At 36.1% G+C, this 12,834-nt stretch overlaps 2 protein-coding genes across 5 annotated transcripts; one reads left to right on the top strand and one right to left on the bottom strand.

Annotated features, from left to right (window-relative positions):
• Positions 1 to 3,192: 3,192 nt before the first annotated feature.
• Positions 3,193 to 6,446, top strand: LOC125198547 (tyrosine--tRNA ligase 1, cytoplasmic-like). The gene is made up of 10 exons (XM_048096860.2): positions 3,193 to 3,347; positions 3,422 to 3,569; positions 4,102 to 4,391; positions 4,467 to 4,563; positions 4,810 to 4,915; positions 4,998 to 5,080; positions 5,192 to 5,337; positions 5,505 to 5,610; positions 5,974 to 6,033; positions 6,176 to 6,446. The coding sequence occupies exons 1-10, from the start codon at positions 3,262 to 3,264 to the stop codon at positions 6,194 to 6,196; spliced, it is 1,143 nt and encodes a 380-aa protein (XP_047952817.1). The 5' UTR covers positions 3,193 to 3,261; the 3' UTR covers positions 6,197 to 6,446.
• A 620-nt stretch (positions 6,447 to 7,066) lies between these two features.
• LOC125198545 (interactor of constitutive active ROPs 1-like) lies at positions 7,067 to 9,163 on the bottom strand. Of its 4 annotated transcripts, none has more exons than XM_048096858.2 (3): positions 8,989 to 9,163; positions 8,471 to 8,546; positions 7,067 to 8,382 (listed from the first exon to the last, which is right to left on the bottom strand). In XM_048096858.2, exons 2-3 carry the CDS (start codon positions 8,482 to 8,484, stop codon positions 7,242 to 7,244), a joined length of 1,155 nt encoding a protein of 384 aa, XP_047952815.1. In that variant the 5' UTR covers positions 8,485 to 8,546; positions 8,989 to 9,163; the 3' UTR covers positions 7,067 to 7,241. The 4 variants fall into 4 exon arrangements, with proteins under 4 accessions (XP_047952815.1, XP_047952814.1, XP_088916208.1 ...); XM_048096857.2 differs by having other exon boundaries at positions 7,067 to 8,385; XM_089060082.1 differs by lacking the exon at positions 8,989 to 9,163 and adding an exon at positions 8,691 to 8,975.
• Positions 9,164 to 12,834: the final 3,671 nt, after the last annotated feature.

Genomic DNA, 12,834 nt, shown 5'->3' on the forward strand with positions numbered 1-12,834 from the left:
ACCAGTGGCCAGACCGACGAGGACTGCAGGAGGATAGCGGAGAGAGCATTCCCCGTGCCGGGGCTTTATAAGGAATTCACCTGGCGGATCCAGAAACTTAAAACGGAGGGGGCGAAGTGAAATAAAAAATAAAATAATAAATATTATTAACTTCAATATATATTTTTTTATAATAACAAAAATTACATATTACAATTCAAGTAGCACTTGCATCCGCTAATCGCAACAACTGGCTTCTACGGGTATCCATATTTTGAAAACGTGTCAAGATTCTTTCATTAGAAACAGTGGCGAAGATGGCCCTTTCACTGTATATCACCAAACTATCATTCAACCATTCATCTTCCATCCTGTTCCGCCAATCAGTCTTGACAATTTTCATATCAGAAAATACTCTTTCAACGGATGCAGTTGCTACGGGTAAAAGTAATACCAATTCAATCAAGCGATAAACTAATGGAAAATATATATGCTTCTAAATTTTATATTTAATTAAATGCATTTTTTTAGTTATAAATTTATAATTGTTATATGACATATCAATTATCACGTATGGACTATGGAGTGTGGACTGCTGCTATTGTGCTTAGTTATATTTGTGATTGAATGTGGGCTTTAAATTTATAGTACTTGGGCTTCAAGAAGTTAGACCCAAGTTGAATTTGAATAACAACTATTACTCTTCTTCTCAGGCCAGCCTCACTGTGACGGAAATTTGGAATTCGGAAGGGGAGGGGTGACGTCGGAGCCTATCAGAGGGGGCGACGTTGGAAAATTTATGTTCCGGTCCATGTAAGTGGTGGGGTTTGGTGCCCCTTGCACAGCGGAAGACTTGTACAAAACAAATAAATCAGACGTAGGATCTATTTGACCGATTATGCGATTAATCAATTCACATGTTAAACAGATAATTGCATGCTAGAACGCAAATAATCCATGCTCATAGAAAATAAATCCTAAACATGATTTCTACGGTTTAGAGTTACCGATTTGATTCTCCAAAGAATCGTTGATTGCTCGCGCCTTCTCCACGTGATGATCTTCAATACTAGACCACGGATCTTCTCTCTGGTTCCCGAACTGTATCTCGATATCAGGGTGGGCTGATCTTATCAAAATACTAGGACTCGAATAAAGAAGACAGAAGAAATCCTTCTCCAATTGGGAGAGAAATTCGAACTCCTCTAGGTAGAGGGGAACGAAAATTATGAGTAATAATAATTATTATTTCTGTCTCCTTTATTCTCCTATTTATATTAAGTTCCTTTTAGACCCAGACGGGGATCTATGGAAGGTTTTGGATATGGGCTCCCCCAATTGGCTTTTCACTAATTAAATTGAACCCACAATTTAATACAAGCTTATATTGGAATATTACGAGCAGCCACTACAGAAGTAATATTGAACTCTCCTCATCCAAATCCGAAATTACAAGTAATTCGGGTTTCCGTTATTTATTATTTATTTCTCGCGCTTAAGATATAAATGTCCATTAATTAATTAATGTCTGCTATGGACTTAATTAATTAATATCTTATTTATTCCAAGAGTGGACTTAGCAAGAAACACTTATTTATTATTCACAGAGTGATAAAACTCCAACTGGCCAGTTTTCTGAATAATAAAACCTTGTTCGAGCTCCTCTTGAGGACATTATCAAACGAGACTCACCTCGCGCACGATTCAACATAATAGCAATCCTAGCACCACTAGATATTAATCACCACTACCCAATATACCAGGATTATTGGGTTGCGAAAAACCCGCACCATTTGATAAGTCAAAGTAGTGCATAATCAATACCGTATGCTCAATGCTAACGTATGTAGATTAAGAAATAGTTATTTATCAAGACCTAGTTTTTCAGTAGATAGCATAAAGACACGTCTTGCTGTTAGATCCATTCAGTGCTATACCACACCAATGTCATCTTATTTCAGTAAGGCTTAGAAATAATTGGACTGACATTGCAACCTTTCACGATAGGTAGTCTAAGCCTATCTGGGTTGTGAATTCTTCTTTTTCTTTTGCAAAGTATTGCATAGAACCGACTGTTTTACCTTAAAGTGGACGACACCCACAACCAGTCTACTAAGCAAAAGACTTAGACTTTGTTTGCTTCTTATACATTTAAATGTTTATAAAACATCTTATAAATGCACAAGCAAACACAATGTAATAATATAATGATTCTATTCGTGCGAAACTGCTCGAATAATACTGAATCGGGTTCAAAGTGGATTGTAGAGTTTTTCGTATACAAGCAAGATTCTATTCGCGCGAAACTGCTGGAAATATGCTTTTCAGTATACCAAACCTAACAGTAAGCGGGTCGACGGGGAGGGGCGGTCTCCCCCTCCTGGCCCCCCCTCCCCCCATCCGCCACTGCACACTGGAACTGCTATCTGATGCTGATGGATTCCGAGAAGTTTCGGACAGGTGTCGAGGCTGGCTGGCCGAAGAAGCAGCGGCTGAACCTTGCCGGTGACCACAGCAGCAGCGGTGGCTCCCACGAGCTCCCCGACGATGTTCAGAAGTTCCCGACTCCTCCATCGTTCACTCGCCACACTCGCCCGGTTTGTCAGAGAAGGGCACAACAGGCAGCCAGGGGAGGCGCCCAGTGGCCAGTGGCCTGCCTAGATCGCCTGCATCGGGTGTCAATTGCAGCAGGCGAGAATGCATAAAGTCATAAGAGAATGGAGAGCGGCAACTGATCCCGTGGAGAAGAGGTTTCATCATGACCTCCCCGAGAGTATACAGGTCGATTTGGTGGCGGCCGCGGCAGAGGTGGGGGGCTCAGATGCGACAGGTTTGGGGGTCCCGCGAAGCGGCGATGACAACAACGATGAGTAGAGTGAGGCGGGGGCTCGTGTGTGAAAGCCCGTTTTTTTTATTATGTACTTTTTCTTAATTAATGTACTTTTTTTTATTTAAATGAAATTAATGAATTTTTCCGTATATGTGTCGTACATTTAATTTCGTATTTTACGTTTAATTCCGTAAATTTAGTTGTTTTTTTAAATTTTGATTGTTTTGGCTAGCTAGCCCTATTGTTTGTCTAGTTGTTTGTCTTGATGATGTAGTAGGAGAAATTTTAGTGTTGATGATGTGACAAAAGGAGTTTGTGACTAGCCTATAGCTAATCTATTCCTATTGGAGATGCTCTTAGCTATATATTCCTATTTAATCTTAAATATGTAAAGTCAATGAACATATCCCATTTTGGAATTTTGTCGCTCCAAACTAAACCCTACACTTTCAATGGAGAACGAAGGAAGCAGCAACAATGGCAGTGAAGTCCCTCCGTCTCAGCCGCTAGAGTCTCTTTCCATTTCTCCTCAACCGCAGTAAGTCCTCTCTAGTCCTATAGGCAGATTTTATCATGATCTAGAATTTTAAGTAGTTGGATTAAACTGTATAGGCTGAGCTTGAAGGAGAGGTTCGATTTAATAAGGAGCATCGGTGAGGAGTGCATACAGGAGGATGAATTGGAGAGATTGTTGGCGAAGAAGCCTCAGATTGTCTGCTATGATGGATTTGAACCTTCTGGAAGGATGCATATTGCTCAGGTTACTGAATTGAATCCATTTCCTTGTATAGTCTAGCGGAAATATTCTCTTTGTTTTCAATATTTGATTAATTGTTTTGTTTGTATTTGGTATTGTTAAGCGTGTGCAGAATTTGATGATTAGTAGATTTATTTATTCCTTCAGTTGATGGGAAAAATGCTTCATTAGGTATTTCTGGAAATTGTCAGACTTTTTAATGAATCTAGTTTGTCATCATCTGAGTGTGGATCTGTGGCCTCTGGCTTGATTTGAATTTGATTTTTAAATAGAACTGTTGCTGCAGAGTATTTTTAGCACCAAAATTCTGAGGACTTGGATCTCATATAGTAGGATAGTGATATAGGGTTATATGATTTTGATTTGCTCTGATGGGATGTGATTGTGCAATAGCACTTTTTGGTGGTGGATTTCACTTGTCATAACATAAACTCTTATCCTTGAACATGAATATACCTGTAAATTTTGGAAACAATATAATGTAGATGCTTATGTGTGATAATGTCTGATGGAACGATCGAACATCTATGTTCAGGGAGTTATGAAGGCAATCAATGTCAACAAACTGACTTCTGCTGGATGCAGTGTGAAGATATGGATTGCAGATTGGTTCGCACAGCTGAATAACAAAATGGGTGGTGACTTAAAAAAAATTCAAGTGATTGGGCAATACCTAATTGAGATTTGGAAAGCTGTAGGAATGAACCTCGAAGGAGGTCAGGTAGAATTTCTATGGTCTTCTGAGGAGATCAACTCCCGGGCTCACGAGTACTGGCCCCTTGTAATGGACATAGCTAGAAGAAACAAGCTTCCTAGGATTTTGAGGTATGAAATCCTTCTAATTCTGCTAAGTGAATGTCTATTCACAACCGTTATATCTTAGCTTTTGTTGTCTTTTAGGTGCTGTCAAATTATGGGCCGGTCAGAGCAAGATGAATTGTCAGCAGCCCAGATATTCTATCCATGCATGCAATGCGCCGATATATTCTTTCTTAAGGTGATTTTTTATGAACACAGTGTATAGTTATGCTTTTGTTGCTTGGATTAATTTGGAAATGACATACTGTTTGAGTATATAAAAGTAAAACTAATAGTGCACACTATATTTGTTTAGCTTTGATTTGTTAATTATGATTCATTACTTTTCTATAGTGATGAGAAACAGAAATATTATCAATGAACTTTGAAGGCAAGACACATCAGATAACAATATTGTGACTTGTGAATTTGTGCATTGAAACAGGCTGACATCTGCCAATTGGGTATGGACCAGCGCAAAGTGAATATGTTGGCTAGGGAATATTGTGATGACATCAAAAGAAAAAACAAGCCTATTATACTGTCTCATCGTAAGCATAATATTACCATTTTCACAAACGTGACAGTCCTATTAAAATTATGTTAAATTTAATTGTTTTAAATTACACGCAGATATGCTCCCTGGTCTGCAGGAAGGACAGGAGAAGATGTCAAAGAGTGATCCATCTTCTTCTATCTTCATGGAGGATGAAGAGGTATTATCTATTTCCAGTTTCCAACAAAGGACCATGATCAGCAATTTCTTATTATAGCTTTACACTTTTACTTGTGAGTCTCTGCTAGCTTGATAAATACAAATGTCACAGGCTGAGGTGAACTTGAAGATAAAGAAAGCCTTCTGCCCCCCAAAAGTGGTGGAAAAGAACCCATGCCTAGAGTACATCAAATACATTGTTATCCCATGGTTCAATGAGTTCACAGTTGAGCGAAAACCAGAGAACGGGGGTGATAAGTGAGTCCTGGCTTCTGATTTTATTTTACACTTGCCTATCTAGTCCCAGTCTTGGGTGACTTGCTTAAACCTTTTATTTTCAATCCATATTGCAGAAATATATATGTTGGTATTAATTAATTTGGAACATTTTATAGCTATTTTCTTTACACATTCACATCCTTCAGGACTTACAAGAGTTTTGAAGATTTAGTTGGTGACTACGAAAGTGGAGAGCTTCATCCTGGAGATCTCAAACCTGCTCTTGCTAAATCACTAAACCGGATACTGCAGGTAATATTTATCTGTACCTTACATCAGTTATAGCTTTGACTGTTTAAGTATTGATTTACATATATAATTATTCCTCTTGGCACGACCCAAGTGTTTGTTTTTGAAACGACTCATATTTTGCTATGTTTCATGTTCTTTTCCATGTGAGCTTATCAGCAATATTTTTACTTAGATTCAGATCTCATATAGCTACCGACTTGATTCTTGTTATTACGAGTATCTGAACCTGTTGGCCTGGTTGACTAATAGGAAAAGCACAGAATCCAATTTATGAACCTATATGAAGAATTGATTTCCTGACTCAAACTCAGTTCCCGTTCTTTTGTTACCTGCATATTAACTTAGCCTTGTAACACTATGCAGCCGGTACGTGATCATTTCATTAACGATCCGAAGGCTAAGGATCTACTGAAAAGAGTGAAGGTATGCACATTTTGACTTCTTTCTCTACTTTGAACTGCATGGAACTGATGACTTCTTTATTTTCCTTGTTAATTTTACTATCTACGTTTATTACCTTATTGCCTTTTTATAATATTTTGCATATATGCTCCATGCTCTGCAGGGTTACAAGGTTACCAGATGATGTATTGTCTAATGAAAGCAAAACCACACATACTGTTCTGACAGAGGGGATTCCAAACTTTTGGTCTTATCATCACAATAGCAATGTTATTAACTTCTTTTTCCCTTGGGAATAGCAATACTTTTTTTAATTTTTTTTAATGTTAGAATCTTGTTATTCATTCTACACAAGACAATATACTGGTGACCTATTTATATTTCAGTAGAAACAAACACAGCATTTACCCAAATGAAGATCAATTTTGCTTAAAGCATTCATGCCATGTATACTTAAATATTTATATCTAATAGTACTCCATTTTCTACCAAATATGATATTGATAAGTTGTTATATTGCACTCCCTTATCCGAATCAAACAGTATATCATACCTTATCCCATAATGCGTATCACATGAGCCCAAAGCATGCATGAATTAAAGCTGTCTTGCAAGCAATCCTTGGCCAACGACAAGAGTTTCTCGTTCCCTGCATCGTCTGAAATTATGCTGCTAATAAGCTTCCTGCAACGTCAAGTGTAATTACAGCCACTGGTCCAGTTAATCCTAACCCTGGATTGTTTAGGCCGACCACACGCAAATTAACCCACGTTTCTGCTGCTTCCTGACACCGCACACAAGCTAAACAAGAGCAGGAAGATGAAGATGAAGATGCTGATTGAAGACATGGTTGTGCAAGATTGAGACAGGGTAATTGCGATATGCCCTTTTTAGCTAGTTTTTATGTGATGATCTTTGTATATCTAAGTTCAAATTTGCGTTTAAGATTCGAGTTATTGAAAGCAGGAGCTACAGAGGGTGACCGATGAACATGGAATGACGAACATCTGATGAAATATGACGAGCTTAGTGTTCTACCGTACGAGAGCAGCCATGAAAATCATAATTAAGTACATATCTATTATAATTAATGGTGAAGACACTTCTACGACAGTGATTGATAGAAAAATCAGGATACAGAGACAACAATACAAATAACAAATGGTGAGAAACCATTGTCATAAGCCTCAAGAAAAAGCAGTTTATATAAAAGAGGGCATTGTCGAAATCTACTTCTGGCTCTTCTTTTTCCACAGGTCTCCAAACATTCTGATGCCTTTCCTCTTTTCACTTCCAAAATCATCATCTCCATCGTCTATAAGTCCAGGTGAGCCTGCATAACCCGTATACCCACCAACATGATCGAACGTGTTGCCATAGACTTTATCCATTGATCCACATCTCTCCGATATCCTCCTCCCGTTCACCTCCATCCCCCCAGCCAGAACAGAAGCTGCTGCATCGGCTGCTTTTCGCCATTGCTCAGTTTGTACACGAAGCATCTTCATCTCATTTTCTAGCAACTCTTTGGCCTTTTCCGTCGCTTCTAACTTTTCTTTCATCTGGGAAGCACCATGTTTACTCTTCTCCAGTTCTTCGCTAACCACACTCAACTTCTGGTTCAGTCCATCAACCTCAGATTGAGCCGATGATATCTTCAGCAACTTCTCATCAAGCTGGCTCTTTAGGCTCTCATTTTCTTGACGAAAAACATCCAATTCTTTTTCCTTCTCGTCCAAACGGGCTTTCAGCAAGTTTATCTCCTCGTTCTTTGAAGCCAACTCATCAACCAACGGATTCTCCGGCTCAGCAGTTGCTGGCGTTTCAACTGATAACGAAACAGTCTTAGGTTTGAGTTCATCATCTTCAGCTGGCAGTTCTGGTTCAGCCTTAGGCTCCTCCACAGTTGTCTTCTCATTAGGAACTTCAAAAACATCAGTTTCGTCCTGGATTTCGTCTGATGCTTCATACACTGCTGTGCTATCCTTCTCGCTCACTTTTCGCGCCTCAGCTGGAGTCGAGTGCTTTTCTACGATTTCCAATGACTCAGGAGCCTTCTGTGGTTTCTTAGGCTTCTTCTCAAGTTGATCTTGCCCCACCTTTTTCGCACTCCCGGTTAACACTATCTGTCCCTTCAGACTCTTGAGCTCCTGCTCTGCAAGGCCAAGCTGAGATTCCAAATCCGCAATTCGAGTTCCTAGTTTCTTCTGATTCGACGGGTTAGACTGGGTGCCTCTCTGTATCCGACCATCGCCTACTTTTGGGCTCCTCTCCGTCCTCGGACGAACATGTGTTGGATCGGAATCAGCGCTGGACGTCCTCACGTTAGGAGGCCCCCGAGGAGATTGCCGTTGAGCTACTTCTGTTACTCTACTGTGATCATCACAAGAGCAAAATGAAAACCAAATCACAAAACACAATCAAATAGGGAGAGACTTCTCATTGGACTGCAAAATACCTTGTTCGTCGCATTTCTCTCTTCTTTCAGGGCAAATCAATGATTTCAACAGCAAAATGAACTTCTAAATTTTGATCTGCTTAATCGAATGAAACAATAAGATAGCAATTCAATAGTCACATCCTTCAAATTCAAACTGCAAAACACAGAAATTGGAGATAACAATCTCAAGTCTCAACCAAATCGCAGGTTTCTTTTAGAATTCAACCACAAATCTAACCTAACACATTGCAGAATCCCCAATCTCTGTAACTCCTAACGAAATTTCACAATCAAAAGGATTCAGCAGTGGATCTACAATCAATTGAAAATGAAAGCAGCCAAAAGAGGGGTAAAGCAAAAGAGAGAGCAGAGCAATCATTCACAGAGGAAAAAGCTCAATATCGCCAATCAATGTGAAGCGAAAAAGTACCAAAACAAAATCGCATAAAAAAGATACTCCTCCATTAACAAAAACTAGGAACAAACATTGAAACAAAAATCGAATAAAAGGAGCACATATTATTAGAAAATCAGACCTTGAGAATAGGTGAAGAGCAGAGGTTAAACTGGATGGGTATTTGCAGAGCAAAGCGGCATTAAATTTGAAACCGCTGTGGCATTTATGAAGACAATTGTGCACTAGCCTGTGTGTATGTATGACAGCTCTTATTGGGACACGATAAAAGGGGAGATGAGAGAGAAAGGTTGGAAGTTTGAAAGTTCGAATTTTTACGTATACAGATAGAAATTTGGATAAACCGTTGAGATGAGGACAAGAGAGTAATTTCAGAAACATTGGATGGAGGGACGCCAACGGACAAATGTGATACCAACCGAATCTATTTAAAGAGTAATATTTTAATTGTAATTTAATTCGCCCTAAATGTTAATGACACAAAATTGAATTTTGAAATTTACCATAATAGCATCTTGCGCCATTTTTTTAAAAAAAATGCGCCAATAAAGATACATAAGGTCTAGGTAATGTGATCAAATGAAAACTCTAAGTACAATCAAAACTATGATTTGGACCATTGAAAAATGTCACCAGATAAAAAAAAACATCAACAGAAAAATATCAACACAATTTTAACGGTATTTAATAATTGATGCTGTGTTGACATTAAAATCTTAAAATTTTACACTGTATTGATATTGTATTGAAACTATGTTGAAGCTATGTTGATTAGTTTTGAATTTGTACAATATATAAGATTACATTTTATCACTATCCGTTTAGAAAAGCAAAACATATTCAAAAGAACATTAAGATAGTCAATATTTGTGTTAATAAGCTCGAGGAGAAATAGCACTTTAATTATGTGTCAACCATTGTCTAATTAAAGGTGAGTCTTAGCATCTTGTGCCATTTTTATGCGAATAGATAATCTCCATGTAATCGGAGTGTTGGATGGAGAGAAATTCAGATAAAAACATTTGTCATTAATCAATATAACCACTAAGAACTATTTTTGAAGCATTGAATTCTGAAAATTTACTATTGAGAGTGAAAATTTTATTTTTGAAGCATTGTAAGTGCAAAACTGCAAATAGAGTTATTTTAAACTTCCAATGCAAATATTAATGTTCTCGCAATAATAAAATATTTATTTTAATCATGCACCCCCATCAATAATCCCACAAAATTATTGGAATTACATTGAGCCGACAAACTATGGTACAAAACTATTATAAATGCTACTAATGTTATCATTAAATTTATTGTTTGTACTCCTTCCGTTACACAATAAGAGACACATTACGTAAAGGGTAAGTAGGTTGCACATTCCACTAACTTATTTCACTTATATTTAATTATAAAATCAATATGTAAAAATAGATTTTATATTACTTTAACTTTTCCAACCTAAATGAACTTCTATTAGGGTGTCTCCAATGGCAGACGTCTCGGTCGCCCCTCGCAGACGTCCGACCGGACGTCCGCCGTAGTGGGTGGGAAGGGCGCCCACGCCCGTCCCGAGTGCCCGTCGGATGGCCTCGCCCCTCAGCCCGACGTCCTACCTGACGTCCGCCACTGTGGCGTGGGTAGGACGTCCCACCGAAAATTAATTTTTTTTATTTTAAAAAAACTCTATAAATACGGCTCATGTCGAAATTTTAATTCCGTAAATTTTAATGCAGTAAATTTTAATGCCGTAAATTTTAATTTTAATTGTGAATTTATTAATTTTATTATGGGAAGTCCTAGTGAAATGGGAAGGGCTAGTGCTGATGTGGCAGACAGTTTTTGTAGGAAGGGCTAGTGGAGGTTCTAGTGGGAGGGACGCCACCGGAGACACTCTTATGAAACGGAGGGAGTAACATTTAAGTTTATTAAATTATGCATGCGCAGCTTTTTTCAATATACTTATTTTCAACATTTATATATGATACGATACTTTATAGTACTTATTTTTAATATTTTCATATACGTAATACAATACTTTATACTTCTTCCATCCCACAAATTTTGTCATATTTTGATTAAAATTAGCTTATGTACAATTGTATAAGTGTTTAAGTAAAGATATAGAGACAGTGTTAGCATTCATACACTAATCCACATCTTAATTTTTTGTAATTTGATGAACGAATAAACCTTAATCTTCAAGACATAATTAAGAACACGCCAAGAGTGGGAAAATTCTATTCAAACAACAATAAATATTCGTTGAAAATGAAATTTATAGTATAGTATTTTGTAATTTCACTTGTAATAGGGATATATGGAGTACTAGTATATGTTAAATTATAGAGTGAGCTATAAAAATGTTCCCTGGACTTTAAAAATATCGTCAGTAGTTCCTGGACTAAGGGTTTATCTCGAAATTGGTCATTTTGGCCTTTTTTGGTACGAAAATACCCTTTGATATTATTTTAGGGGGTTTGGGCAATTTGGTCTTTTTACACTTTTAACATTTTAAATCTGATATTATTTTAGTCATGTACTAACTTTGATATTATTTCAAATTTATCATCCTTTTTCCCTTTTGTCATCCTTCACTTTGTTTCTTTATTTCAATATTAGATTTAATTTTACAAAATTTTAAATTTTAATTTTTGAATATCAATAAATTTTTTTAATTATAAAAATGATTAAATAGCAAAAATTAATAGTTATAATCAATATTTGATAGTGTATAGTACTATGTAATCAATAAGGTATGACAACGCCTTAGTTTTAATCAATATTTAATAGTAGCTTTAATCATAAATAGATTATATAACACAATTTATTCTGAAATAAATATGCATCTAATGTAAGACTAATATAATTTTCATTTATTAATTTGAAAACAATCAAAATTTACTAGAAAATTTCAACAAAAATACTCCTATATAAAATTTTAAGTAGGATCAAATTTTAGTCAACTTCATAATATTTAATCACAAGCAATTATAACAACCGAACGGAGGCTAAATAGAATAACTCTTATTTTTCCATCATGATTAATATTATATTTCTGTACTTCTTCAATTCAATTGAATATTATATTAAATAACAAAAATTAATAGTTTTAATCAATATTTATAGTGTCCATGAATTAATAGTTTTCATTAAAAAAATTTATTGATATTTAAAAATCTAAATATTAAATTTAATTTTATAAAATTAAATCTAATATTGAAATAAAAAAAAAAACAAATTCAGTGAAGGATAACAAAATGGAAGAAGAATGATAATTTTGAAATAATATCAAAGTTAGTACATAACTAAAATAATATCAGATTTAAAATGTTAAAAGTGTGAAAAGACCAAATTGTCCAAACCCCCCAAAATAATATCAAAGGGTATTTTCGTACCAAAAAAAGCCAAAAGGACCAATTTCGAGATAAACCCTTAGTCCAGAGACTACTGGTGATATTTTTAAAGTCCAGGGACTATGAGCGAGATAAACACATAGTCTAGAGACCATTTTTGTAGTTCACTCTATATTATAAGTCAGAATATCTAAGTTTAAGTTTGTCCCATATAATTTTTTGTCAAATCTTGTTTATAACTCCTATATATGTGGTTTGCTATATAGCTAGTGCACATGAACGTGCCACACGTCTAAAAATGTTGGATTAAATTGCAAATATACATTATTAGCAACAGTTTTTTTTTTTTTTTTTTTTTTTTTTTTCTTGAATGACATTTATATTATTTAATGTAATTTGGTGAAAACGTTTCTTGGATTGCTAAATGGCGAAAATGATTATTAGCACAAATGAAAAAAGAGAGCTGTATTATACTTGCTATTATTTCTCTGAAATGAAGAGTTGTTAATGTGATAGCGACAAATATTAATGAGTGGTATTATTACGTCAATTAATGCAACTGATCATATAATATCCAACCAAATTTGCTGAAAATGTTTATTATTAATGACGGGAATATT

Source organism: Salvia hispanica, chromosome 6 (genome assembly GCF_029641045.1).
Source record: "Salvia hispanica isolate PSC_SH4W2 chromosome 6, Shi_PSC_v1, whole genome shotgun sequence".
In the NCBI taxonomy this organism is placed as follows: Eukaryota; Viridiplantae; Streptophyta; class Magnoliopsida; order Lamiales; family Lamiaceae; genus Salvia; species Salvia hispanica.

Coding starts and splice junctions, on each gene's coding strand:
- LOC125198547 (XM_048096860.2), top strand. CDS start 3,262: ATGGAGAACGAAGGAAGCAGCAACAATGGCAGTGAAGTCCCTCCGTCT. Junction 4,916..4,997: donor GCCTATTATACTGTCTCATC/GTAAGCATAATA, acceptor AATTACACGCAG/ATATGCTCCCTGGTCTGCAG. Junction 6,034..6,175: donor ATCTACTGAAAAGAGTGAAG/GTATGCACATTT, acceptor CATGCTCTGCAG/GGTTACAAGGTTACCAGATG.